The sequence below is a fragment of the Numida meleagris genome, chromosome 1, assembly GCF_002078875.1.
Source record: "Numida meleagris isolate 19003 breed g44 Domestic line chromosome 1, NumMel1.0, whole genome shotgun sequence".
In the NCBI taxonomy this organism is placed as follows: Eukaryota; Metazoa; Chordata; class Aves; order Galliformes; family Numididae; genus Numida; species Numida meleagris.
The window spans coordinates 179,026,854-179,054,144 of NC_034409.1; the positions used below are offsets into that span (position 1 = coordinate 179,026,854).

A 27,291-nucleotide genomic window follows, 5' to 3' on the forward strand; every position below is an offset into this window, starting at 1 on the left:
AGCACTGCAATTTTTCTGAGAGGAGACAGTGCCTGCCATAGGGATTGACTCAGATCCAGCACTCATGCCCCGAGCTAGCGCCAGCACCACGTCTGCTCTGAGCTGGATATTGGCTGGCATTCTCACTGGAGTCAGTGCATGATTTTCCTAAGCATTGGTCCTTGAAATCAATGGAATTGCTCCCTCTGGGAAGTAATTCTCAGTGCTGCCTCTCCCAGCTCCCTCATAGTTACTGTGGCATTGCGCAAAGCACAAGTTATAGATCTGCTCCTAAAATAATAATGAGAATACAGTAGGCTCATATTCATCACTCAATTTGTTTTTGAGGTTTTTCATAATATACAATATAATGCGACCATCAGGCCCAGCACTGCCAGTCAGGCAAGGGAAGGGTTTGTCCCCCCTGCTCTGCTCTGTGATGCCTCACTTCAAGAACTGGGTGCGGGTTTGGGTGCCACAATATGAGAAGGGCATAAAGCTATTAGGGAGCATCCAAAGGAGGCCCTCGAGCATGGGGAAGGGTCTGGAGGGCAAAGGAGCAGCTCAGCCCACAGCAGAGCAGGCTGAGGGGAGGCCTCATGGCGGCTGCAGCTCCCCACAGGGAGCGGAGGGGCAGCGCTGAGCTCTGCTCTCTGTGACAGCGACAGGGCCCGAGGGAACGGCATGGAGCTGTGTGAGGGGAGGGGCAGGTGGGGGTTAGGGAAAGAGTCTGCACCAGAGGGCGGTGGGCACGGAACAGGGCAGAGGGCACGGCCCCGAGCTGCCAGAGCTCAGGGAGCATTTGGACAGCGCTCTCAGACATCAGGTTTGGGTTTTGGAAGGTCCTGTGTGGAGCCAGGGGTTGGAGTTAATCCTTGTGGGTCCATTCCAAGCTAGGATATTCTATGATTCTATGGGCTGATGGCTGCCATGCTCCCCTGACCATCTCCCTCTGCGTGTCCTCGTGGGATAATCCCAGCGGATACCTGTCCTTGACCAGCCATCATCAAAGGCCAGCTCATGTGCACCGCAGTGTGTGCTTCCTGTTTGACTCCTTCTCATGTTGTGAAGTTACAGCTTCCGGGGGCAGCATCTTGTTGCACTTCTGTCCCTTTGCATAATTTTGAATGTTACCTCTTGACTGTGGAACTGCATTACTAAAAGGAAGATAGCAACCCAAGTGCAAGTATCATGTGTATGCTAAAGAAGGCAAAGAGAAGGAACGCGGATGAACATCTGTCAGTTCAGCTTTATTTACTGTTTCACAATGTATCAAAGTACTGGGCCTGTTCAATGCATCTACTACAGACAACACTTACAGAAAAGTTGAGAGTTTTTTTTTTTAATGTACATTTTTCATTAAAAAACCCTTGTCTGTTTCTCATACTGATCAGAGTTTTATTTTATAAAGTGGTGTTTTATCAGAAAGTTCACCAAAGTTTTTCCCTGACCAACTTTCTGAAAGTAAATGACAAGCAGATGTATGAGCAGCAATGCTCTCATTTGCATTTAGATAAACAATATGAGCACAGCCTCAGCAGCAGTGGTTCTTGAAATTCTTGATGGCTTCTAGTAGTGAACACAATGCCCTACTTAACTTAAATCATTATTTTCCATGCACCATTAGATTTGCAATACATACCTTGTGTTTCTATGCTCAAATCAAGGCCAGCCTTGAAAATGTCAGGCAGGGTGTGGATTTTGAATGGGATCATTATTTCAGGAATATTAGGCCAGACTATAAGTTGGTTTTAGTATGCAACATTCCTTTCACTTCAGTGGAATTAGACTGATTCTGGCTTGCTGGCTGTCTGGTTCATGGCATTTAGTTTTTCGGAAAAGAAAAATAAAACCGAGCCAGTTTACAGTGAGCACTAGATTAGGGGAACATCCCTAAAGCACAAAGCAGAATACATGACTGCAAAACAGCAAATATTCAAAGTTACCTGATGGCAAGGACAGAATGAAAAACACAAAGCATTTAAATTCATGCTCTGACATGACTGTTTCAAGCTGTTATTTAACTAAAAGTAGCAGAATCCAACACAGATATCACTGGCAGCCAGAGCTTAGGTGCAGAGGTCTGCCCATGCCGCTGTTGTTGCTGTGCTGGGGTAAAGCAGTCCTCAGTTACACTTGCAGTCTGCCTGGCAATAGCATCACAAATGTGTTCTCTTGCATCACTTTAAATAAGAACTGCATTATAGAAGTAAGTTAAGGATGAATTTGTATTGACATTTAGAATCATTGTAAAGGCTGCCCAGCCCAGCTTGATTTATATGACCTGTTCTTCATATGCTGTTATCACACCCTGACATTCATTTCAAAATCAAGAGTAAAAGATATCATATTGCAGTACTGAAAATTGGTCTAGTCAAACCTAAATGATATCTTTTAAAATTAAAAGTCACAAATGAAAAATAAATTAGGAAGTAATAAGAAACCTAGCATACAGAATAAAGAATTGAATGGCTTTTCTACAGAATGCTGAACGCTATATGGACTTCTTGAATATTTTTTAAAGTTATGCGTGACACATGCTTGTGTGATTCTAAAAGAAAATTTAGAACAGAAACCTAGGTTCAATTTTAAAACTGTGTTTCTCATTTTTACAGCTGGGAAGTCACAGAAAGAATGAAAGAAGAAGTGGAAGAGAGCACTCTGGATGCTTGTTCTTGTTGGAGCTTTCCTGTGCCTGGAACCAAGCAGAATCTTGGTTTGCGCCCATGTAACACACTGGGGTTTGCCACTGTCCTCATCTGGCTGTCGTGCAAAGGACCCAGGACACCTTTAAGCACCATTCACAGGCACTCTCCTGTTCACCCCATATCCTTCCCCTCATTCAGGCAGGAGCAAGGAAAGAGAAACAGGTTGATCTGAATGCCAACACATTAATGCAGGATGATAAGGCATTTTTGGAAATGGCCCAGTTTCAACTGCTCACTCACGTTCATCATAACGTGCACACCAAGTTTTCCAGCTGCTGTGACAGTGCTCAGCCATCGCCCAAAACCAAGCTGCCTGTAGGTAGGGGCAGGACTGCCAGCTGTTAGTGCAAACAGACAAGGAGGGGCAGCATCCGTGTGTGATTAGGGCATCTCAGCTGGATGATGCTCACTGTCTCAAGGAGGGCTGGGGTGGACAAGCTGTGGCATATCCAGCTCAGCCCTCATCCATCCACTGCCCGTGTTCATTCTTGAAACAGAAGAGGACTGAAAGCAGGGAAGTCTCCTCATAATAGATAAATAGCAGAATGAAGGGAGAGAAGTATTTCCCTTCATCTCACCTTCCAAAGATGGAAATGCAGTATTTCTTGCAGAGCCAGTGCATTCCAATTATCTGGTTTTCATCCTCTTTGCAGCAAAATTCAATTGTGCCTCCACCACTGGAGGGGCCTGGAGCCAAAGCAAGGAGACAGTTACCACTGCATAACATTGGTCTCTGCATAACACACTGGCCAGCTTTCATCAGAGCCAAGCAAAGACAGAGTTGAATCTCAGGCTTTGCCACCTGTCTGTGGGGGATTCCAGCTGATACATTGCCCTGTTCTCCATCCTGAAAGGATCAGAAGATACTGGTGCTTCTTTCACAGTAAGTTTCCATCTGTGCCTGTAAGATTCAATATTGGAACATTAATTGAAGCACATACCTCTCACCTAAAGTGACTTAGGCATTTGCTTCTGGGTTGTGGATTGCATCCACAGAGATCCATGCATCTAGTTTTTGGGCATTGCAGTTCAGGGAAGCATCGCACACAGGATCTTTTCGAAGCTGCCCCAAGATTTTGAAGAACCATCAGAATTGGTGGTAATGATATTCAAAGATATTTTAGATTGCTTCATGCTCATTCCCATGATCGTAACACTTCTCACTCCTTGTGGCCACCATACAGATTCCATACAGCGAGTGAAAGAGAAGTAGGAACCTGGTTGTACAACAAGACTTTAAACACTCAATAACTGGCAACAGTGGGGTTTTAGAAGACAGAAATGGCCTTTTACATTCTGCCTTGACTGCAGTTCTACACATTGTCCAGTGCAAGTCAGTTGCCAGAATGTCAAATCCAGATTACAAAACCCCCATCACAGATGATATGTTGGGTGATTTAGACCTAATAATTCTGTTAAACAGTTTATGTCTATTGGAGAAAAGTACACTCATAGGAAAATAATAGAAAACTTACACTGTACTACCAAAGAGAAAAAAAAAAAAAGCTTTTTCCTTTTTATGCCTAATTAAGCTAATCACTGTTTTCACTGTTTTCATTCCTGAGGATTATAATATAAATCACTGATAAGCAATAATACAAGACAATCTTTAAATAAAAAGCATTAAGATAACAACAACAAAAAAACCCACATGCATTTGTCACATTCAACAAACATTCATCCAAGTCTTTCAGCTCAGTAGTTGTGGCCTCTAGACATCTACTACATTTTTATACCTCTGAGATATAATAATATCCAAATTACACGAACAATAATTACCACATTTTATGTGCCATTTACATGAAATGATCTCATCAAAAGCCTCAGATGCAATTAGGCTGTTCACACATACTTTGGAAAATGAGGTCTATTTTTCACTTACCACACTGTTGTGGTGGCTGTTTTCTGAATTGTTTTGCTAGCATCAACCATCTGAATAAGGAGGCCTAACTTTCTTGTGCTTTATTTCACCATTTTCATCAAATGTAACATATTATTTGAACATTTATGCTTGAATAGACTCAGTGCAAGACCAGCTTCAATGTTATTCAGCAATGGAATGTACAGTCATAAAAATTTAACATACTCAGGAACTGCCTTGTTCACTCAAAGCTAATTATAAAAACTGGAAAGGGGAGACCTATTGCGATAGAAGGTCCAAAGAAGGGACAGAGCAGAAATGCATCTCCAAGGGCTTACTGCACCTGTGCAGTTGACTCCTTGTGTCTACATGAGATGTACAGAATGTGGTAGACTAATATCCAAACTGCACTCCAAAATCTTCATGGAGGGTCTCATGATGATTTCTGCTTGCTAGTAGAGCTACGAAAGCTTTCAAAACTCACTGAAGCCTTTAAAAAATTTTTTTTTTAAAATGGATCCATTTGGAGTAATATTTTTCTGTATTTTTCATCTGTTTAAAAGCTTGAATACAAGGGCTTTGAAGCACTAAACAAACCAAACCACTGGGGAATAGAAATGTATTACCCTATTTTAGAATAAGAAAACAAAGGTGCTTGTGCATGACTTGTGCTCTTTTACATCTTTATCAGTGACATAGATGATGGGATCATGTGTACCCTCAGCAAGTTTGCAGATAACAACACCAAGCTGTGTGGTGCTGTTGATAAGACAGAAGGAAAAGATGTCATTCAGAGGGACCTGGACAGGCTTCAGAAATGGGCCCACATGAACAAAATGAGGTTAAACAGTGCCAAGAGCAATGTGTTGCACTTAGGTTGGGCCAATCCCAGACATGCTAACAGACTGGGAGAAAAACTCATTGAGAGCAGTCCTGTGGAGAAGGAGTTCAGGGTCCTGATGGACGAAAAGCTGTGCATGAGCCAGCAGTGTGCACTTGCAGCCCAGGAGGCCAACAGTATCCAGGGCTGCATCAAAGGAGAGGTGGCAACAGGGAGAGGAAGGGGATTGTCCCCCTCTGCTCTGCCCTCCCTCATCTGGAGGGCTGGAGAACCTCTTCTATGAAGAAAGAGGTGGCCTTGTTCAATCTGGAGAAGAGTATACTCCAGAGAGACTTCATTGTGGCCTTCTAGTACTTAAAATGTGCTTATAAACAGGAGGAAGATTGACCTTTTACATGAGTAGATAATGCACAGTCAAGGGGAGAATGGTTCTAAAATAAAGGAAGGGAAATTTAGATTAGATGTCGGAGGGAAGTTTTCACTGAGAAGCTGATGAGGCCCCGGCACAGGCTGCCCAGAGAAGCTGTGGATACCCCATCCCTGGAGGGGTTCAGTCCAGGTTGGATGGGGCCCTGGGCAGCCTGATCTGGTGGAGAGCAACACAGCCCACAGCAGGGGGGTTGGAACTCATGGCCTTTAATGTCCATTCCAATCCAAGCCATTGTACGACTCTATAATTGTATGATTGTGTGATTCTATGGCTTGCCGAAGGTCCTCAAAGCTTTATTTCTACAATGCCACTGAGACGTTTGAGGCACAAAAAATGACACCTCTTGTTTGATTTTATGGCCAGCTCCCTCCTCATAAGGATTCACTGAAGATCTCTAACGAACTGAATTAGAAACATAACCTTAGTGTGACACTGCTCTTCAAGAAGGAAGGGCATCACCTCTGCAAGGACTTGACAGGCATATTCCTGCCTGCAAACAGTGCCATCCCGTGGTTGTAGCCAGTGCAACCAGAGGTGCCTTCCCCACCCCTGCAGCGAGCGCCGGGCAGGCAGCCTTTCTGAGACTGGTGAGGACAAAGGGACGGGTGAAGGAAAACGTAGGCTTGGGAGAAAGAAATAAAAATCAGCCTCAGAAAGAGCATATAGTTTGAAGAGAGATTTAAGGGCTGTGTAGGAGAAAGGAAGAGGAGAAGGAAGAAATCTGGGAAGTCACATGTAAATTTATTATATCAGGAAAAAAAGAAGCAGTGTTAGTTTGGGGGAAAGAAAAGCATATCAAGAGAAGAAAGCAACTGTGAAGGACAAAAGGGGAATCAGAGAAGTTTTCTTTAAAAATGTCCATGGGCTCACTTTGCAGGTTTTCAATTACACTTTATTCAATCCACTTGTGCAAAATCGTAGTCCAGTGCACTGAGTGGCTTTGCAGACAAGGAAAGGACATTCTCCACTGCTAGAGACTCAGTCCCTCATAGAGAGAACTAAACTGCAAATGGTAAAAGAACATGAACAGGAGGAGGAAAGTGCTGAGAGAATGTGCCGTGATTATATAGTATTTATGAACGAGCTTGGGATGTAATCAGCATCATAAGAGATCTTGCCTTGCAGAAGACAATAATACTGTGGCCAAGAAGTTGTAGGTTAAGCAGGAAAGCATGGTAAGCAGAGGCCACATACCCTAAGCTCAACTGAACTATCTTTTAGTTCATACATACACTCACATTTAATTAAGTTATGAAATCATCAAGCCTTTGGCATGCTGCCTGCTGTATAAACATTTCTGCCATAGATATTCTGTAATTCTATTACAGACTTCGTAATTCAAATGGAGGAGGAGAAAGGCATGAAACTCATTATTAAACCGTATTATTTGTGTAAGAGTAATGCAAAGAGGTTCTAGCTGAGACCAGGCATCATTGGTACTAAGTACTGGGAGACAGTTTCTTTCTCAGAGGGGGCACGCCGTTTCAGCTGACAAGATGCAGACCAAAGGGAAATAGAGGCATCAAGAAGTGATTTTATTATGAGAAGTACAGCCACAGGCAGACAAAGTCCAAATGGCACTTTTGTATTAGCAAGTATCCAGCTGAAATGTAAACATATGCTATTTCTTGATTAAAATAGAAGCAAGGCCATCTTAGAATTGTACCATATCAAAAACAATACAAAATTACAAGAAGATGTATTTTAGAGCTACTGAAACACTAGATGTTAGAAGCTGGAGGAGAAAAAGGTTTTACTACAAGAATCTGAGAACTCCCTAATTCCTCCTTCCAAGCTATGTCTTTGCCCTATACAGAAATGCACACTTTCATTTCCATTAGGAAAGTTTTTTGTTGGTAGTGGATGGACAGACTGGAGTCTGGTTTTGGAACCGAAATTCCTACAGCAATGGTTTTCACTGTGAAAGTTACAGAATAAACAACTGTTTACAGAATCTGGTTATATTTACCTTAAGAAAAGTTTCTTCCTCCAAAGTCATGTTTGGTGCCAGCTCAGGTGCTTGGCTGCTTTGCAGTCCTTGACCTCCTCTTAACAATTTTCCCTGGCTATTCGGAGTTCTCAGAGATCCTTCTGAAACCCAGGAGGGAATCTCTGCACACTGCCATGGCCCAACATCCATGCCCTGCACATGGAATGAGATTCCTTAGACCTGGGGAATGTTCTTAAGCAGGTTTACGAAAGGATGAAAGACTTTCATCGTCAGTGTCTTGGGATGGAAGAGCTCACAAGAGTTTAGATCCAGACTGTGGTCAAAACTTATGCTTGATCCTTTGCAAGGAGTGGTAGTGGAGTTGTAGGCAGCATTTCTGATGCTGTGTCTTATCACCTCCTTAAAGCAGGACATAGTAGTTATTTGCCTGAGATATGCTCATCAGATTTTCTAATTAATAGGTATTCTGCTACCTGCTGACCTACGGTGTAAAGAATCTTTTCCAGAAGCATTTGTTTTCTGAAACATTTTCATCTGGGTTAATCTCTTCTAGACTTGTTAGAAAGTTAAATGTATTTCAAGCATGCCCTGTAATGATACCACCGGTTTTCCTTTATCACACTTGATGTCAAGCTAGAAAAGCATTTAAGGCTCCCAGCTACAGCAAAATAAATTCAGTGTTTCTTCATTTCTGTTGTTAATGTGTCTTGTACAGAGTACCAATCGTAACATGACACAGAAATGGTATTTTACCATATTCACTTCTGTTCACATTTTTTGAATTCATGTATTTTGATTAAAAAACCTCTTGGTAGCTACTAGGCCTTAATCTGTTCCTTTTCCTGTTTTTATTTCCCTCACTGCCAGACCTCAAGTTGTCTCTTGCATGAGCCAAAACACACTAACATTTAAATGCAGTTGCATTTTTATTTTGCTTTTAAAAGCTGTTTGTACAAAGTTGAGAATTCAGTCAATTCTGCTGTCATGCCACAAAATGAAACCAAAAAAACACTGTCAATTCTATCAATCTCATTGTTTCAGAAGTTCCCAAATCAGATATATATACATATATAAATTCCTGACACATACAAGATTTCTTCACTACTTCAGCAGCCTACATCTGACATTACTTTCTTCCCTCTCTTCACCAAAGACCCAGAAGATTTTATAAATGCACTTCCATGACCGATGCTACATAGTCCATATCCAGCACATCTGACTCCACCAAGCCAACTGAAACCAATGTACTCCCACTGCGGTGAGCAGTTTGCTACTGCTGCTTTTCATCTTGAAAGGTGAATGGGAAACAGCAGTCATTTCTGCAGGCGAGAGCTGTCTGACTGCCGCAATTCAAATGCAAATACATATTCCATCGCACTTTAGGGAAAACATGTTAAATTAACAAGGCCAATCATTTAAACATCATAATAAGCAATTAGGCTGAAACTATGATATCAGAAATATCAGTCTCTGTGTAAGACATTGCTTTCATTCGCATGAGAATTTTAATTAGGGCAGAACCAAGCACACAGCTGAAGTACAACCTTCACTTTGTACCGAACAAAATTAATCCAATACATTTCATAGTGTTCTACAGGTAGCTAATTAATTGTAATCACGTAACAGTCACAAGGCTAACAAAATACTTTTATGCAGCTAGTAAACACTGCTCACTGAGACTATTACTGTATTCAGTATACAGCATTGGAACTGAAGACATGCAGGAAAATTCCATTTCTCCTACAAAGAGACCAGTGACCCCATTGAACAAGTAGCTCTCTTCACCTGTCACAAAAGCTCTCAGCGAGGAGGAGGAGTACAGTGTGCAATCAGCTGACACATGGGCTGAGCGAGCATCCACTCACCTGATGGCAGCTGTGGTAAGTTGCAGGAAATCTGCTGCTGAAGCTGACAAAATACAGATATCCACTTCAAGGGAAAACATTCTTAAGCTCGTAGTTCCAGATTTTTGCCTGCGTACCTGTTTCAAAGGCAAACTCAAAGAAATCTTCCTAAGTAGTTATTTCAATATATCAAACACTACTCTTATGATGAAAAATACTGAACGCTTTTTTTTCAAACTACATATAGGTACTTATGTTTATCCAAACTGCAGGGAGAAATGCAGACTTATTTTTAAGTCAAAGATAAGATACTCTAATATGATATGTACGTATATTTGTACGTATATATAAAACTCTAAATGTATATATGTTATACATTTATAAAATTCTCATAGAACATTGTAAGCAACATATAACATTGCTGTAATACATTACATACACAGCATCCAATATGTACCATGTAAAGATATATGAAGCCTATTACTGTATTTATAAAGATCACTTATATTTTCGTTTGTCTTTTCGCACTTCCCAGCCCCTTCTGCACTGCTTATTAGGTACTATACCTCAAAATCACAACCAATGATACTTTTGGTACTGCGGCAAAAATTGCAAACATTGATGAGAGTGGCCGTCAGCAAATTCATGGGGCAGAAGCAGTGGAAGGATTGAAGAGATTTAATTAGCTACAGATGGCCAACTCAGGATGTCTAGCGACAGCCATAATTTGGTGAAATGCCCTGCCACTTAAAGCACTGCTGGGAAATTCAGCTTCCTAATGCTGCCAGAAGATTAGCATTCTCTTTAATATTTCTTTTGAGCAAGTCTAAACAAGGAAGGCATTACCTTTAATTGTGTAATTTTGCAAAATGTTTCAAATATTTTAGAAACTCATAATGGCTTTGAAAAACTTCAGTACCTTCTGTGAAATTGATCTAAAGCTATACTGCCTAGCAATTTTTGTTGTAGTCATAGTGACTAAAGTAATCCGAGGTCCTTCTCCCACCTGAGGTTTAAATGCATTTCTTTAGCACTTTTCCAAAACATGCCAATCCCATGAAGCTTATGATGCAGATCAGTACTCGGATCAATTTCCTACTGACCAAAATAAGGTTTTCTCAGTAATAAAGACATCAGCAAATATATGGTTACGATTCGAGTCCCAGTCTCAATTTAGTACACTAGGTCAAACTGTTAGCTGCCACATATCTGTGTAGTTGCATTTTCCCAAATTAAATTGCAGAGATCCTAATTTACTCTGCCTTAGGGACAGAGTTAAAAAGAAAAAAAAAAAAAAAACTCTTTCTTGTTTACACCTCCCTCTAAAAGGCAAAGAATTATACATTTCACTTTATCTGACTGCTAGGATGCAAGGCTATAAGGAGGATATGCACACCTGCATAAATTTCAAATAAGAGGCAGTGGGCACAAACTGGCACACAGGAGGTTCCCAGTGAACACCAGAAGCACTGCTGTGTTGTGCAGGTGACAGAGCTCTGTCTTTGTATTTGTGTGAGGACATCTCAGACATGCTGTGTGACCCCGGCCTCTATCATCCCTTAGCGCTGCTGTCCCAAGGGAAAGGGAAGAAGCACACCCTACCTGGGCGGCTAAGAAGATCCTGGACACACAGACTTGGACAGAAAAAGGGGAGAGTGGTTAACCTATATGTGAATTCAAGGGCAGCCCAAGTTTCTGCTTTCTGTCCGTTATCAGAGATTTCCCTGGATAAACTGGATGTGACTGGTCACTGGAGTGAAATTCCACCTATTGCAAGATTAAAGGAAAGCAATTTTTTAGAACACTGAACCAAGGCTGGAAGCCTTAAGCTACTGTGACAACAGAAAGGCACTAGTTTTAAAATCTTAACAGGAACTTCTGAAGTGTTAAAGATGAATCCTACTATTTAACCTTGATGGGAAAGACAAAAAAAAAAAAAGTCACACAAATATTTATATTACTGATTGACAGAAAAACTGATTGAAATAATTTCAGCTGCTTTGAGAATCTGGAGCAAAACAGAAATAAAAACTTCTTTTCATGAGTTAAAAGCTAGCATTACTACACTTTCACCTTGTCTTTCACATTCATTTTCCCTCATCATTTACAGTCTTCACATATAATTGTTTTACTTAACTTTTCCATTAATTTACTGGGGGGATACCGGAACACTTTCTGGTAATGACACCAGAATATTTGCTTGTCAGCTCTGGGGCACGTCTTTGCCAGCAAGAACTTCCTGCACTGGGAGCAGCTGATTAAAAGCTGTTGCAGCAAAAGGTCCCTCAGCCAGGTGTGTCAGAGGGGCCATGGCACCAAGGACACAGCACAAGCCCAGACGACACATAAGGAAACAGGATGGTGCTGTTATGTCTAAAAACATGCATTATCTTCTCTTTACATCTGTAAAGCCAAAATAATTTTCCAAGATTTTTCATGCGTGTGTGTGTGGGAGAGAGAACAAGGTCTTACTACAACATGAAGAACCTTTCTGTTCCACAACATTGCTTCAAAATTCTTTAGAAACTTCCTTGCATGTACTAATAAGAACCACTACACTACACTGTAGCCTCTCACATATAAAAATGTGTATCTATCTTTGGACATGTCTTAAATATCACACTATTTTTGCAGTTTAGTCCAAAGAATGAAGTATTTTCTCTAATGTAGAACACAATAACATAGTTTGTGTCAAGAAACTAGGTTGCACTTTATTAAATTAAAATTGCAGGAATAATGCAGGGAGTTTCTTTGTCCTGAAAGAAAGACTTGAGCACACCTCGTCTTCTAAGCATGCCACAGAACAGGCAGTTGGTCCAGACCTTCATTTCATAACTAAAGGATATCTCTACGAGCATACAGTTTTCTGTTCTCCTAAATTCTTTCAGAAATAATAAGAGACAAATGTTTCGGTAATACTATCTATGCCTATATCTAAACAGTGAGAGAGAAAAATCTCAGAAAAGCAGAGCCATAAAGAGTTAACACAAAATAAGAACAAAACCATAAAATAATGCACTTTTTATTGTGATAAAGAAATTAAACTCCATTTTAGTAGAAACAGGAGTCATCCTTTGCATCTAGCTGTAAAAAAACCCACAAAACTGTAGCTACAGCACAAGGATACCATATTACAAAAACCATTTTAAAAAATAATAAAACATTAGCTCTCTTGTGAAGAATTCAGTCTGTTTTCGTACCTACATTTTCTATACAGAGTACAGCAATCTCAAATATCTGTACTCTGGTTAAACATGCTCAGAATCACAAATACAGGAAATCACCACGTCCAGACACTGGTAGATTTAGACAGCAGTTAAGGAGGAAGGTCTGAATCACTGTTTTAAACTTGGTTCTATCAATACTGAGCAGACACTGCTCATCATCTTTGTTGAATGTAGATCTACGGTCTTGTTAAGCTCCAAAAAACCCCATCTCTCTGCTCACTTGAAGAGCTACCTTTCCTTCCTAGCCTGCTTTTCTTTTCGCATCATGTTTTTATTGCAATTGTTAAGGTAAAGATGACTGAGGTGAATTGCTGCCTGGGTGCTACCTATAAATTACAATCATATTTATACTACCTCTGCTGATACACCTACCATTTCTTGCCTAAGACCCAGAACATTTGATTAGCATCAGTGCATTTGATTCCATAATATAATAACAAGATATATTTTGCATAGGTTTACAGACTTTGTGAAAGCCTGAATGAATTCATATAATCCACTTTTCAAAACTACATATTTTCACATCAAATGACACCAGTCTCTTGTCACATAACTGCAATTTGTCTTGAAGTTTTGACGCTTGAAGTTCCTATTCCACTCCAACACTGTTTAAGCAAGATGCATGAAGATTTCAAAGATAGTACTATGTCCAAGCTAAACACATTCATCTGCTTTTGACAATCTGTTCATTAAACAGCAAAACTGAAAGATCAAATTGAACAGCCATGTTTTGTGCTGAGCATACGGCAACGGTCGAAGTTCTCCATGTGGATAAGCACATGGGGGACAGAAGATGAGGGAGCACCACACAGATAATGGGGGAGGTCTGAGTCCTTACACACAAAGTTACTTATAACAACACAATCTCAATTACTTTGCTTGTTTGACATAGATGAGCCTAAAAGGACTTTTACATATTTATTTGTTAAATTATTTATTGGTCAGAGACTGTTAATAGGTACTCAGAAGCACAGGGCTGAACTGCAGTCTAGGGCAGTTTATGATTGAAGATTTAAACCTCTGCTTCTGCAGGGAGCCTGGTCAATCCTGTTCCATAGAAGAAAAGACAACCCAGCCACAGCATCTTCTGGGAAGGGCTCATGCTGAGCAGAGCCTGTTTTTACTACTTCTTACGTTTCAGTCTCCAAGTTACGTGGTCATCTTTAGGGCAGCGTGGATGAAACAAGTGATTAGGGAAGGGAGCTCTGGAGAAGGAATCTGAAAGCCTGAGAATTTCTGGATGTAAGTGGGAAATTTCTTGCAGACAGAACAGTGATGGAGACTAGTAAAGGTCATCTTATCTGCACTGGACTGGGGAAAACACTCTGAAGTAGTGAGGTAAGTTAGAGCTGTGCTGGACCAGTATTTCTAAAAACAGCATGCATACTCTCTGGGCATTAAGAACTGTACTCTGAGGAAACACAAGGAAGACAGTGTTATGATCACATATGTACACGGGGCTCAGTTTTCATATAATGGGAAACGTGATGTTGAAACCCCAATAATTTTAAATTAATATAATTTCACTGCTCTATTTGCACATAATACTTACACTTACTTTAATACGTGCTTTTGTGACAGACAGATGTCCAGAAAAACATTCTGATGTCAGAGCATCTAGCTGGTCTCTTAGCAGCATGTGGGTAAATTCCATGCCTACACAGCTGCTCTTTTCCACATTGCTAAATACAAGTGTAAAAACTGTCAGTTTGCATTGACACAAAGCAACCTGACCTAAATGGCTCTTCACAAGTTATTATCATCACCTAATCTTAACCTACGTAAGGTTAAAAGAGAAGAGATTTCAAGTACTCAGTGTAGATGAAACACGTGGCAAAAATATACTGTGAAGAACTGCAACCTCATAGATGATTCTGTCTAGAACTCTAGCAACAAGATGGTAATTTAGACTGTCTTGTACAGCTGCAACCGATGGTCAGTGACTGGTGAGGACTGGCACGAAGTGGAGCAGTAACAAACAGGCAGTCATGAAGCTTAGTCCTTTCCCCTACCCTCTTATTCCAAACAGGCCTCCTCCTTCTGCAGGCTTCCAAAACCACTGGCAGGATATCTCCATTCTTTCAGCTTGGCAACACATCTGGTTATCTCGGCTCTTAAACACCTTTACATGCTTGCCCATCTAGATTATAGAACACTTCAGATAGGACAGAATGAACTTAAGTCAACTAAAGCAGTCAAAAATATCCTATACCAGTAAACGATGTGGGTACATACCCTCTGAACAGCCTGTTCTGATATCTGTTGAATTCCAGTTATTTAGTGCAAGTTGTATTTCATTTCTGAATCCAGTCTGGAATGTCTGACTTATAATTATTCTACATATAAAAATGATTCTACATCTCTGTTAACTTCAGATTTGAAGTTGCTGAACATCTAATTTAACCTCTCTGGAGTCTGGAGAGAAAATACACTGCTATCAATGATTAGTGGTTCTATAGGAAAAACACACACACACACACACACACACACACCCCATGATTAGCATGCAAGATGAGAGAGTCATTAAAATGGATACAAAATTATTAACCCAAACTAGCAGAAGTAGAAAAGTTTAACAGCATATCTGAATTTGGGATTATCTACAGCTAAATCTTAAAAGCTCACATCCTTCTCTAAATTTTGTATTCATCTTTGTAATATCACATGGTTTTACAACAAACAGATTCTCTTTTAGTCAGAATACAGCAGCCAAGTTTTGCACAAATCTAAATTCACAGCAGAGTTATGTTTAACTGACAGAAATAAACACTTCAGAGCTATGAAAATTGTTCTATTGAGTAGGACTCAATCAATCTCTTTGGTATGTCTTCCTACATTTAGGAAGACTACAATGTATCCATGACTTGAAAGAAGAAAAAGAGCAATGTTACAACACTGAATTTATCTTGGAAATTAATATGAAATATTCTAAAACTATACTCAAGATCTACAGATCTTCTCCAGAAATTTCAGTTTACTATAACATAATAAAATATTTTGTCTTGAGGTGATGAAACAATATCTGTAAAAAAAAAAAAAAAAAAAAAGGCATTTTTTGTTTTGTTTTCTCCACATGACTAAAGTGTCTAGGATTGTAAAGCTGTAAGCGCAAGCCCGGGGAAACAGAACTGCTGTTTGGCAAACATCTATTACTCAGAGTGAAAAAAACCACAACACAAAAATGAAGTTAAAAATCAAAACTTCTATTAGATACAAAAAGTTTTAATCAACAAAGGTTTTAAGTGAAAAGGATATGGAATACTTTTATGTTAAATTCCTGCCTCAATCTAATTTTACACATGTCTAGTTCCAAGAGTACCAGAACTCGGACTATTCCAGCTTGCTTTTACATAACTAAACCTCAAATCTTGTACAACACTTGTGCCATATTGTAGCAGCAAAAGGATTTTTTAATCAATTCCTCTGGCTTTATTCATCCCATTGGAGTATAAAACTTTTTTTTTTTTTTTTAAGACAAGTGACAACATTAAACAATAATTTAAGTCCAGTATAAATAAAACACAGAAACACACTTCTATGTGTTAAGCTCTTGCTGACTGATCAACAACATTATTGTAACTCTGCTTCCTGCTACCAGTAAGGGCTACCAAAGTATGAGAACAAAGGCACGGAGAATCAAAAATCCATGTGATCAGCTTAGACTTTTCATTCAGAATTCCTTCAGCAAGGAAACATGCTATCTTCTTAAATACTGACAGAAAATGTCAATTTTGAAAAGGTGAATTAAGATGACTTAATGGGAAATATATAAAATAAAACAATTCTTATTTACATGTATTCCTATGACCTTTTGTTTCTAAGCATTCCCATCTTCAATTTGAAATCTGTTTCATTGGACTCTCTTGCTTAGAGCAAAAGTTATCCCAGTATGCAGAATCCTCAGGTGTAACTGGAATGCCAGGTGCAACTAAATCTTCAAAAGTCAATAATGTAAACTGTGGTTGATGAGGTTGCATGGAATATACCTAAGGAAAAGAGATATTAATCTTTCAGGAATCAGTAAATCTCCATTTTCTTCTTGTAACCTTCCCTGTAAAGTTAAAACTACATATTGAGTACTGTAGAAAGAAAATATTCCAGTTAAAACCAATGTCACTGTCACTAATTTGGACTATACATCGACTAACAGAAGCATGTAACAGGGTGCACAGAAGAAGTAAGTTTTGCACTGATTCAGTTCAGAAAACTGAGAGAACTAGAGATGGAGAATCCTATAAACACCACAGAATGAGTGTTTAAGTTCAGAAAAAGCAAAAAACAAACTACTACATTCTACACCAGATGTGATTATTTGAGATGATAGCAGTAGGATTTACTCCAATGGAGGAATGTCTACTCATACTCCTCTTAATGTCAGCCATCACTGGAGTTGTGCATACACTCAGTCTCCTCACAGAAACTCTTAGGGACAAAAGCAGTAACAATCAAGCCGTGATTGCCATAGTTAAATCCAGATTAAGTGCAAACTCAGATATAGAAGATGAGCGTGTCACAGTATCTGCATTAGTTTCATCACTTCAAGAAAATTTGTATATCAAAGAAAAAAAGGCTTGTTTTTTCTGAACGTGTGTTACTGTATATCCTGCTGCATGCTACCTGCAAGTGTAATTCCAGGAAGGCAAAAATTTGCATGAATTTGACAAAGGCTCTAAGTTCTTCTAAATAATGTCTACACATTCAATCTTAAACAAAGATGAAAAAGATCCTTTCCCTTCAACATATCTAACAACAGACAGAATCCCTTTGACGGTTTCCACAGAAAATACAAAGGTGAAATTTATTTCCTCCATATTACTGTTAAAAGGTGTCATGAAAAAGGAACAACACAAACATACAGACATTTTCACTTCATTTCCATGCTGAGGAGTCAAACAATGCCTGCTTGTGTTACTCAATAATTCCTATTTTCGGTGGATTAAGCTAATGAAATTTAGGTCTTTATAAATTTAGTTAGTGAGCAAGTATGCCTCTGAGACTTTTCTTGATTCAAATACTTTGCATCATAACTCCCAATATATACCACATCTGTTCCCTTCCTGATAATTTTAAGGTGCACGACAGTGATAGCAAGTCAGTAACTATTCTGTAGTATACTTGCATAATAAACATTCTGTCCAAGAGAACGCATGTATTTTCCTAAAAAACATTTGATAGAGTACATCCTCAAATGTAGTTCTGTTTTTTGAATCTAACCAATACAATCTAAAAGATCTGCTTCACTTTATTATCTATGAACACACAGATTTTGTAATTACTTTCATTCAGTAGTATGTGTTTTTGGTAGCTCCTGGTAGAGTCTTTTAGCTAGATAACAGAAAACAACAGACCCATTTTCTTGTGAGCAACTGAAATGCCACAGACAAACCCGACTATGTGTCACACTTTCCTTCTGCTGATTCTCTGGCTATTTTGGCTATGACTTGTCAATCTGCTTCAAATTTGACTTTTACTGCTATTTTCATGGCCCAGGTCTTTGCTAAATTATACAGAAACTCCTGAAAAGCTTTCATGTAGCTTTGTTGCTTCACTCCATAAAGAGACCATGAGGAATGAAGACCAACACTGCTGTTCTTCCAATCTGTTGGTATTTATCACTTGTCTCAAGAACTGTCCTAATGGTGTTTGAGAGCTGGATCTGCCCTTGGATACATGCAGTGATGGTCTCCCATTAAAACGGGAGATGGTGCAATAGTTTAGCAGCTCAGATTAAATATCCTTTTTTATCTATAAAATCAATCTTTCTGACTTTCGTCTAGCAGCCTGTAACAAAAATCACTGAATCGTCTCTTGAATAAACACAGTGAATGCTGTAGCATGTACATTTCAGACTTAACATTATCTGTTGCTGTCTTCTGAAATCATTTCTCTTTCCTAGCTCTTCTGAAATAGGCACAACATAACTAAACATAACAGTCCTCCAACAATCTGACTAACACTGCAGTTAAGATAAGCCTTCTTCTCCTTGGCCCTACATCTGAGATGAGGCCTTATTTTAGCTAAGGCATCACGCTAAGCTTATGTTCAAGTAATTAGTTACCAAGATACCAAGACCTGCAAACACTTGGTAATTTCTTACATCAGTATGTTGCTGTCCAAATCCTTCTTGTTTCCCAAGAGCCACCGCAATGTGATGACAGTCATCTAACCGTGTTTCCTAGTAAAGATGAAAAACAGCAATGTGAAAGTTTTTTCTTCACTCTGTTTCCAGCAGAGACTACATACACAGTTAAAATATGGCTCAGAACAATACCAAAGCACCATTTAAATTACTTTAGAATAATGACATCCAGAAAGCAATAGCCCTTCTTAGAAAGTTTGTTGGAGAGCTCAAGGATGCAGATACAGTTAGCAGAGATGAACTCATTACTATAGGTGGCATCATCTCACCCATTTGTAGACTTTTACATGCAAGTCCGTGACCTTAGTCCTCCTTTATCGTACCATTCTAAGTCACAAACCATACAACCTATTTTAACTCTTCATTTTCAAATGAGATGAACAACAAACTTTCTCTGGAGGACATTCTAAAAACCAAGAACATATGTGTAAATTTAAAGCAATGACCTTCTTGCTCTTGGCTGTGGGCATCATGTAAGTACACAACTTCAAATTGCTGACACAGTAATCTGAACACTGCTCTGTGGAAATACAGTTTTCCACAAAAATCTATTTTAAAACATGTATTTTAGTTTATATAAATATAACTTATATTTTAATAGCAATATTTATTAATAATCCCTTAATAATCTTATTAATGGATATTATTAACAATATTTTAATATAATTTATATTTAACAATTTTATTTAAAAGTTCCCCACACCGTAGAACAGCTAAGAATTCATCACAAGCAATTTATTTCAGAAGAAACTTCTTTTATATATGGTTTCTGAATGTTTATTTTATAGTTAAGCCATAATCTTGGGGGGTTTTTTAATTTTTTTTTTTTAATAAAGGAGAAAATGTTTTCCTTGCTTCTTTATCAAAAAATTTCCATACCATATCTGCACAAACTTTCTAAAATGGAAAAAAAAAAAACAACAAACAATTTAGATGCTACCACTAACCTGAAAATCAGCTACTAGCGTGGATACCCTCCTGGGAGGTATGACTGAACCTCCCATTTCCACTTCCTTGCAAAATACTAACACACTGCATTATTACAGAAAGAAAACATCATTATGTCCTCTCTTCTGTGATTCCCCAATAGCACTGTATATAAAACAGGTGCCAAGATGCTTGGTTTCAATCTACCAAACCCAGCTCAGTTAGGACAGTATCTGCTCTACTCACATGTAGAAGTACCACTAGGCTGGGGCACTTTACAGTCAAAGATATGGGTGCCTTGGCCAATAGGTGATGGTGCAGGAGCAGAAATAATGGCAAACAATTGGTATAGTTCTAAGGTGGCAATGTTTTGTGCTTGTCTTGAAGAAAAATGACCATGTCCGCTTTCTGATTGCTTTACTTCCCCCCTGCCTTTTTTTCATTTTTTTTGCCTGGCCAAAAGGCTACAGACTGATGAGACTGCACGCAGCTCAGCACATAGTGGCCTACACCTGCTGTCAAATGACTGAAAACAATTGTGTTACAGCTTTAAGCCAAATGCACAGAAGTTTGTTTTTGTGATGTGAACTGATATATCACTTTTGTTTATGCAACTACAAACATACCTCATGTAAAGTCTCTTATATACAGTTAACAAAATCATTTTCTGTCAGTTCTAAGCTGCATTTAAGTGGAAGTGACTCTTTAGATAAGGGGGACCATTCTCCTGCAGAGACCCCTCTCAGTGAATAATTAATTCAGAGGGTTCTCTCCCATTTACCTCACATATCCTTAGTGCATTAGAGGTCACAAAACAGTTTTCAGCATCTTCTAATAAAATGTAACAAACTATGCCCTCAGCCTCATGCCCAATGAAAGTAAGTACATCTTACTTTCATTGCTTCCGAGAAATATAAACCCAGAACAAACATAGGAGATCTTTCCTGGCTCCTGCTAATGACTAGCAAAACCCTCACAGTGTGGAGTTAATGCAGCGTAGAGAAACTTAAAAAACAGCATATCAGTCTGCCTCATATTCAACTGGAGATATCTGTACACAAACTCATCAATTAAATCCGACATCCTGCATGAAAACAGATGACTAAACAAAAACAGCAGCAGTACTGGAAACAAAATGAACAGTACAGAAATTCCTCTGGTTTTGTTAAGATTCCTGTCTATAAAACGGAGAACATAGAATAGATAAAAATTTGTTTTTCTCTGAACCAACTAAAGGCACAATGAGATTTATAATTACCTCATTGCAAAGGCTCATCAGAATGATGTGTTTGGGATTCAGATCAGTCTGGATTCACTCAACAGACAGTTTACAAGCAAACTGCACCTTCACAGGCAGCAGCACTGACTGCTGTGTGAATCCAGTTGGATTAGCTACTCTTGGAAACAGCTTTCATTTCTATTTTTTCCTCAAAATACAATAGAACAAACTCCTCTTGTTGAGGGTGAAAGACTCCATTACTGTTGCATACTAACAATTATTAAGTATGCTTCAAATTAACCCAGGTAATCTCACTTTGGAAGCAATGTGTTTGTAAGTAGGCAAATCAAGCAAAGTATTTGTTATCAAAATACACAAGCAATTATTTGTGTAGCAGCAGAGATACCAGGCGATTCTCTAACACTGAGGGAAGTTCAAGGTGAATGGGTGCTCCCCATACTGATTCTACAAAAACTGAGATAGGGAGCAAAAAAAAAAAAATTACTTAACAGAGGCTCCAGTAAATGCTATCTGACCATTCTCCCCAATTAACTGTATGAAACTGAGATTAGTGAGAAAAGGTCACAAATGCACTTTACTAGGATTCATCATTAGGATTTTTTTCTATATACGTATCTGTAGCAGGTCTTCTACAGATAGGTATTATATACATGCATTTCTCTCTCTGAACTATAAAACTTGTCAAAATCACCATCAACCAATTTCCTTCACCTATATTAAAAGTAACTAGTACTTCATTCTGTAAGTTTATTTTCTTCAAAAGAAGCAAAAAGATAATACAGAACTATTTCATATAATTATATGAAAAAATAAAAATCAAAGCGTATGTCTCCATCCTAAAATAACACCCTGACACAAATACTGTATCACACTTCAGTTGATTACTACATTTTAATTGTTACTAAATCAATTATCCTTTTTTTTTTTTAAAAAAAAAAAAAAAAGAGCCACATATGCTCTGCCAATTGCAAACAAATCATATGAGGGCTGCTCAGAAAGCAATGCCTCCTGTTTTATGATGCTGGCCTGCAACGTCAGAGGCAGATGTTGGTGGTATGGCAGTAGAGGTGGAACCTTCCCACCAATATTTCATTACATTTTGTTGCTGTGTGACAGATGGCAGCAGAGGGGCAGTCTGACAAAATGGAGTCTGACATGGAAGTGTATATGAAGCAAAGATACACAACTGAATTCCTCCATGTGAAAAAATGGCACCCACTGCCATTCGTCAGCATTTGCTGACCATTTATGGAGACCGAACAGTGGATGTCAGCACAGTGAGGCAGAGGGTGGTGCTCCTGTTCATCACTGGTGAAAATGCAGAGGTAATGGCAGTGACTGTGTTGAAAAACAGTGTTTTGTAGCTGAGAAATTTCCTCTATCAAGCAGTGTTATTGTGCTATTTCTATCTGTTGTCGTTTCCATCGAAATAAATAGGAGGCATTACTTACAGAGCAATCTACTCATTTGGCACACATAGTAGACATATGTTGAAACTCAATTTATGCTTCTAAATGAAGTTTTACTGTATTTTTTGGCCTACTACCTCCAAGATAGTTAAAGGGAATGTGAGAAATAATCTCTAGAGAAATAAACGAATCAAATGCCTAAAACTACGTCAATCTACCATTAAGATGTTCCTGAGCTACTGCCTTCTATCCAAGCTCAAAAATACATGAGGAGTGGCAAAGGGAAGAAGTACAAAACTAAACCCTTAGGTAAAAAGACAGCAAAAAGGCAACTATACAACAAGACATATTTAGTATTTACAATGAAACAGGAAAAAAAGCCTGTTCACAGAAAATTCTACCTACAATGTGAACAAATTCAAGATGCACGCCCCTGTAGTTTGATTCACCAGTATTTCTCTCGACTTGTTTTTTTTTTGCTTGCGAAGTATGAGGCAGTACATTTTTTTCAAGTCTTTATGCTTCTAAGTTGCTGTTTTCACAAGGCATGGTATTCTCTAAAGGAGATTTCAGACTATTTTTGTACACTTTGAGAAATAAAAATACTATTTTTTACTATCTTTACTGTTGGTAAGCTAGATTCTCTTTAAAACTCAAAGAAAGAGAATCCAGACTGTGAGATCATTGGATTTTAAACAGATGTGTTCTCTCTTTGATCATCTCCTACCATACAGATCTGATAAGTAAAAGCAAACTTTTTATCTGACAGAGGAAGTCCCCTCAATGAACTCAGCACAAAAGAGAACACAAGGAAAACACAGTAATAGGGAGTCTTACAGGCAACTCTCCGTGATTTCTCTTGGTCGACTCCTGCAGATTTCTCAAAATTAATGCCTACAGTTACCGAATTATTTCAAGAGTTTGGCTCAAGGTCAAATGACCAAACAAAATTAAGAATTCCGGAAGTAAGAAAATGGGTACAACGTTTTGTATTCTCAGAAGTTTATTTTAAAACTAAAGCGATTCTTAATTTTAGTCTGGAGACAGATAACTGAAAAACTGTTTTAACTGCTTTTTTTCGTTCTCCATTTCATTTTAATTAATGTAGATATTTAAATGAAATACCCAACAGAGCTAGTATCTTAAATGAAACAGTTTGACTGCAGTTGGACTTGATGATCTTGAAGGACTTTTCCAACCTGAGCAATTCTATAATTCTATGATTCTATGATAATAAACCCTGTCCTTGAGATAATACAATCTACACAGTTATAAGGCCGTGCTCTTGGGAAGTAGAGGGCAAGCATGGAAGAGGAGGTATTTCTCAGACAAAAATTAAATTAAGCTTCTAGCAGTATTACTGAGTTATAAAGAAAAACATAAAATTATAAAACATTTAAGTATTATAGGCAGCTATCTACATAATCATCTCTGAGCATGCCTTCAAAGATCAAAATCTGGAGCCTCAGAAGTTAATCAAAAGAGATAAATGCTTCTATGACAATGGTACAGTTAGCATTAACACAGAAAACAGCCATAGTACAAGATGTGTCACTATCTTTCCTAAGATATTTTTTGCCAGTCTGTAATTCCCACTATAGAATTTCATGACACGCTCAAATCCTAGAGAGCACGGCAATATTAGTATGAGAACTGATTTAGTGTGGGTAGATTTTCAAGTAACAGAAACCCGAATGTGACTAGAGATGCTGAAAGGAATGAACTGTGAACAGGTTAACTTGTAGCAGTAACGTTTAACTTATGCCATATTTAATTTTTTTATTTACCACATGCATACCATGCATGTACTTTGTATGCTATGTAAAACAAGCATACACCAGAAATTCATCATTCAGACAAGCTCTACCAGAACAGTCGCATCCAATAATACAGAGATTTGCAAAATGTAAATGTTTCAAGCATCCTGGAAGCTGATCACTGAAATGGAAAGCTTGACTATTTTATGAAATAGAATTGCAAAGTGTATATTCTTCGAAATTCCAGTCAGCTACAGACATGCTTCACAGTCTTACAGAAGACGGAGACAGGGACAGATGGGAACAAAAATCCCTTTATAGACAACTTTAAAGTCACAGTGTCTTTTCCATTTTTTCCTTTCAGTGATAGATTGAAAGTGCTTCTGGAGTGCTCTTGTAATTTTTTTTAAGATGATTAAATATTGTGAGATCACACTGTCTATCAGTTCTTTCTCTCCCAGTCCTTTAAAACACATAAGAAGGCCATTGGTCATTCCCATAGATGTTTTAGTGTTAAGTCTCAATAACTTTCAAGGAGGAAAAACAAACAAGCAAAAAAAAAACAACCAAACAAATTAAAGTCAAAACCCAATACTCAGAAGACTGTGCTCAAAATGATGTTCCAATTAAGTAAAGGCAATTTTTGTTTTGCATCTGTCCATTTCAACACACAGCAACCAGTCAGTACCTCTTAAATCCAAACCCATATAAACACATTGCTTCTTGTCCATTCAAGCAGGTGAGGAAAAAAAAAAAGGAAAACCAATCAAACAACAACAAAAACACAACCAAAGAGCTAAAGACACCACCTCCATTTCAAGCGTTTAACATAACTGCTAACTAACAGAGTCAGTTATCACCAGACTCATTCTCAGACAACTGATCGTAGAATCACAGAATGTCTTGAGTTGCAAAAACTTCAAAATTGTTTACACTATTCACAAGTCAGGTCTGAATACACTTTACTGAACTTCCTGCATGGCCTAGGACAAAAATCCTCGAGTGCTGGAATGACACTCCGGGAATGGAAAAAATAAAAAAGCCATTCTAATGAATGTACTTTGTAGGAAGATTTTGTGATCAACAAAAATATTTTTATGTGCCAGTCACCTTTACCCTAAGTTTTAATTTGTATCTTTTCAATGAGGTTATATAGAATAAAGGTGTGAAGCTGCAATTAAAAAAAAAAAAGTGCAATGCAATTAAAAAAATAGTTTGAAGGTTTCTTACCTCAAAAGTCCACTCTTCCTCTTTTTCTCCATCCAGCAGCATCTGGGTCTCATTATACACCTTCCCTATTTCCATTTGCAATGGGGACACATGAAATTCAATTCTTTGCAAGTTAAAGCCGATCCCAACTCCAATAGCCTTCAAGAAGCTTTCTTTTAGGGCCTAAAAAACAGAACACTGTTTTAAGAATACTCACTGTTTATACTTGTTGTTTCAATTTACCTTCTCCATAAACATTATTTATAAGCAGACACTGTAGGTCAAATAAATTAAAGGCTTATACCACTGTAAATATGACAGTAGAGTGACAGTTATCAAGAGAAAAAAGTTACCAGCACAGTTATTACCCTTCTCAGGGTGTAAAAATGAACATACAGATATGAATCATTGAGCTTGTTCTCAGTACATGTTTAAAACTAGTTATAAATCCTTCTAGAAATATCAGTTGTATTATGAGTCTTGAAGTTACTCTGATATTAAATAGATAACCTCTACATGATCATGAAACCATAAAAGTATACAGTTTTATCATAATGTCAATAGTAACAAAACATACTAAACAATTCACAGGTTGTATTATTGTAGTCTTTAAGTAGGAAATAAATGTATTACCCAGTGTCGATGAAACATATCCAGCTGCATCCACTCATTATTCATAGACTTGATTACATGCCACTCTGCCTCAGTAAACTGTCGCTTCATGATACGAAAGAAATTTGGAATTGAGCTACTACCTACAGATTTGAAAAAAAATATTTACAGGAATTTTAATAGAGCGGTAATGATTAGGAAATGAATTACCTCATGTTATTGCTCTAAAGAAAAGCTCACTCATAAGAAAAGTGAACACATGCTGCTCTGCAATCTGAATTTACATAGCTTCAAAGCAGTGAGCAGATGCTGCTGACAGTTCAGAACACAGTATTAAAAAAATCATTCCTATGGTAGAATTACTACATAAAAAAAATCTGATATGAGAGTCGCATCCCATATCTTTAAACAATATTTGACCAGTGGTGATAATATATACATACATAAAAAAAAAAAAAAATTACATCCAGCTATAAGACTAGTATATAAAATCTTCAGTATTTGACAGCTTGATCTAGTAACATTTTATAAAACAGCATGCTGCTTGTCAGAATTCATCAAGCTACTCTGCCTTCTGTCATTGGACAGTGGGATATGAAAGAAACACTTTAAAGCACATGCAGAAATACAGACCCTCAAATTTATCATGCAGACAAAAAAAGCCTCAAATCCCTAGATTAAAATTAAGCCTCCAGAAAAATCAGCACAGCTGTGTACTGCTGCCATAGCTTTTCAGGGACTATACCACTTTTCCCCACTAGACTTAATTTATTTTGCAGGAGACACTACAGACTGCATGGTTATATTGATCAGTGGCATTTCTACAATGCACTGGAAGCTATGGACATCACTACACACTTGACTAACCACCCACAATCCGTAAGATCAACCAGAATACACCGTGCAATCTGCCCAATAGGGCTTACAGCTTGCTAAGCAGACAATGCCACAAAGCAATCTATTTTCTTCAGTTGGGATAATCAAAACCCGCATAGAGACAATTCCACATATTGAGACAGTATTTTTTGTAGCTTATGCAGCATTCTTGTTAGAGGGAAAATACAAGTTGTATTTAATGCAAACTAATCTCACCTCCCTCATTGCAAGGCCACTCTCAGCTATTCTAGATGGATTATAGCAAGTGGAAGATGTGCCCA

General features: G+C 38.3%; 1 protein-coding gene across 6 annotated transcripts in view; it reads right to left on the reverse strand.

Annotated features, from left to right (window-relative positions):
* The window catches only part of AASDHPPT (aminoadipate-semialdehyde dehydrogenase-phosphopantetheinyl transferase), a 37,992-nt gene continuing 11,911 nt past the window's right edge, over nucleotides 1,211-27,291 (reverse strand). The window contains exons 3-8 of one of the 6 annotated variants that reach the window (XR_002433340.1): nucleotides 26,156-26,277; nucleotides 25,544-25,705; nucleotides 18,939-19,016; nucleotides 9,636-9,751; nucleotides 7,789-7,962; nucleotides 3,457-3,588 (exon numbers count right to left, since the gene is read on the reverse strand). Coding sequence is in view for 5 of the 6 variants with exons in the window: in XM_021380557.1 (XP_021236232.1) it covers nucleotides 3,447-3,588; nucleotides 9,636-9,751; nucleotides 18,939-19,016; nucleotides 25,544-25,705; nucleotides 26,156-26,277 (620 nt within the window). In the remaining variant the exon portion in view is untranslated. Of the gene's footprint in view, nucleotides 8,170-8,672; nucleotides 16,828-18,938; nucleotides 19,017-25,543; nucleotides 25,706-26,155; nucleotides 26,278-27,291 lie in introns of those variants that run through there. The other 5 variants (XM_021380557.1, XM_021380573.1, XM_021380592.1 and 2 more) reach the window with 5 other exon arrangements.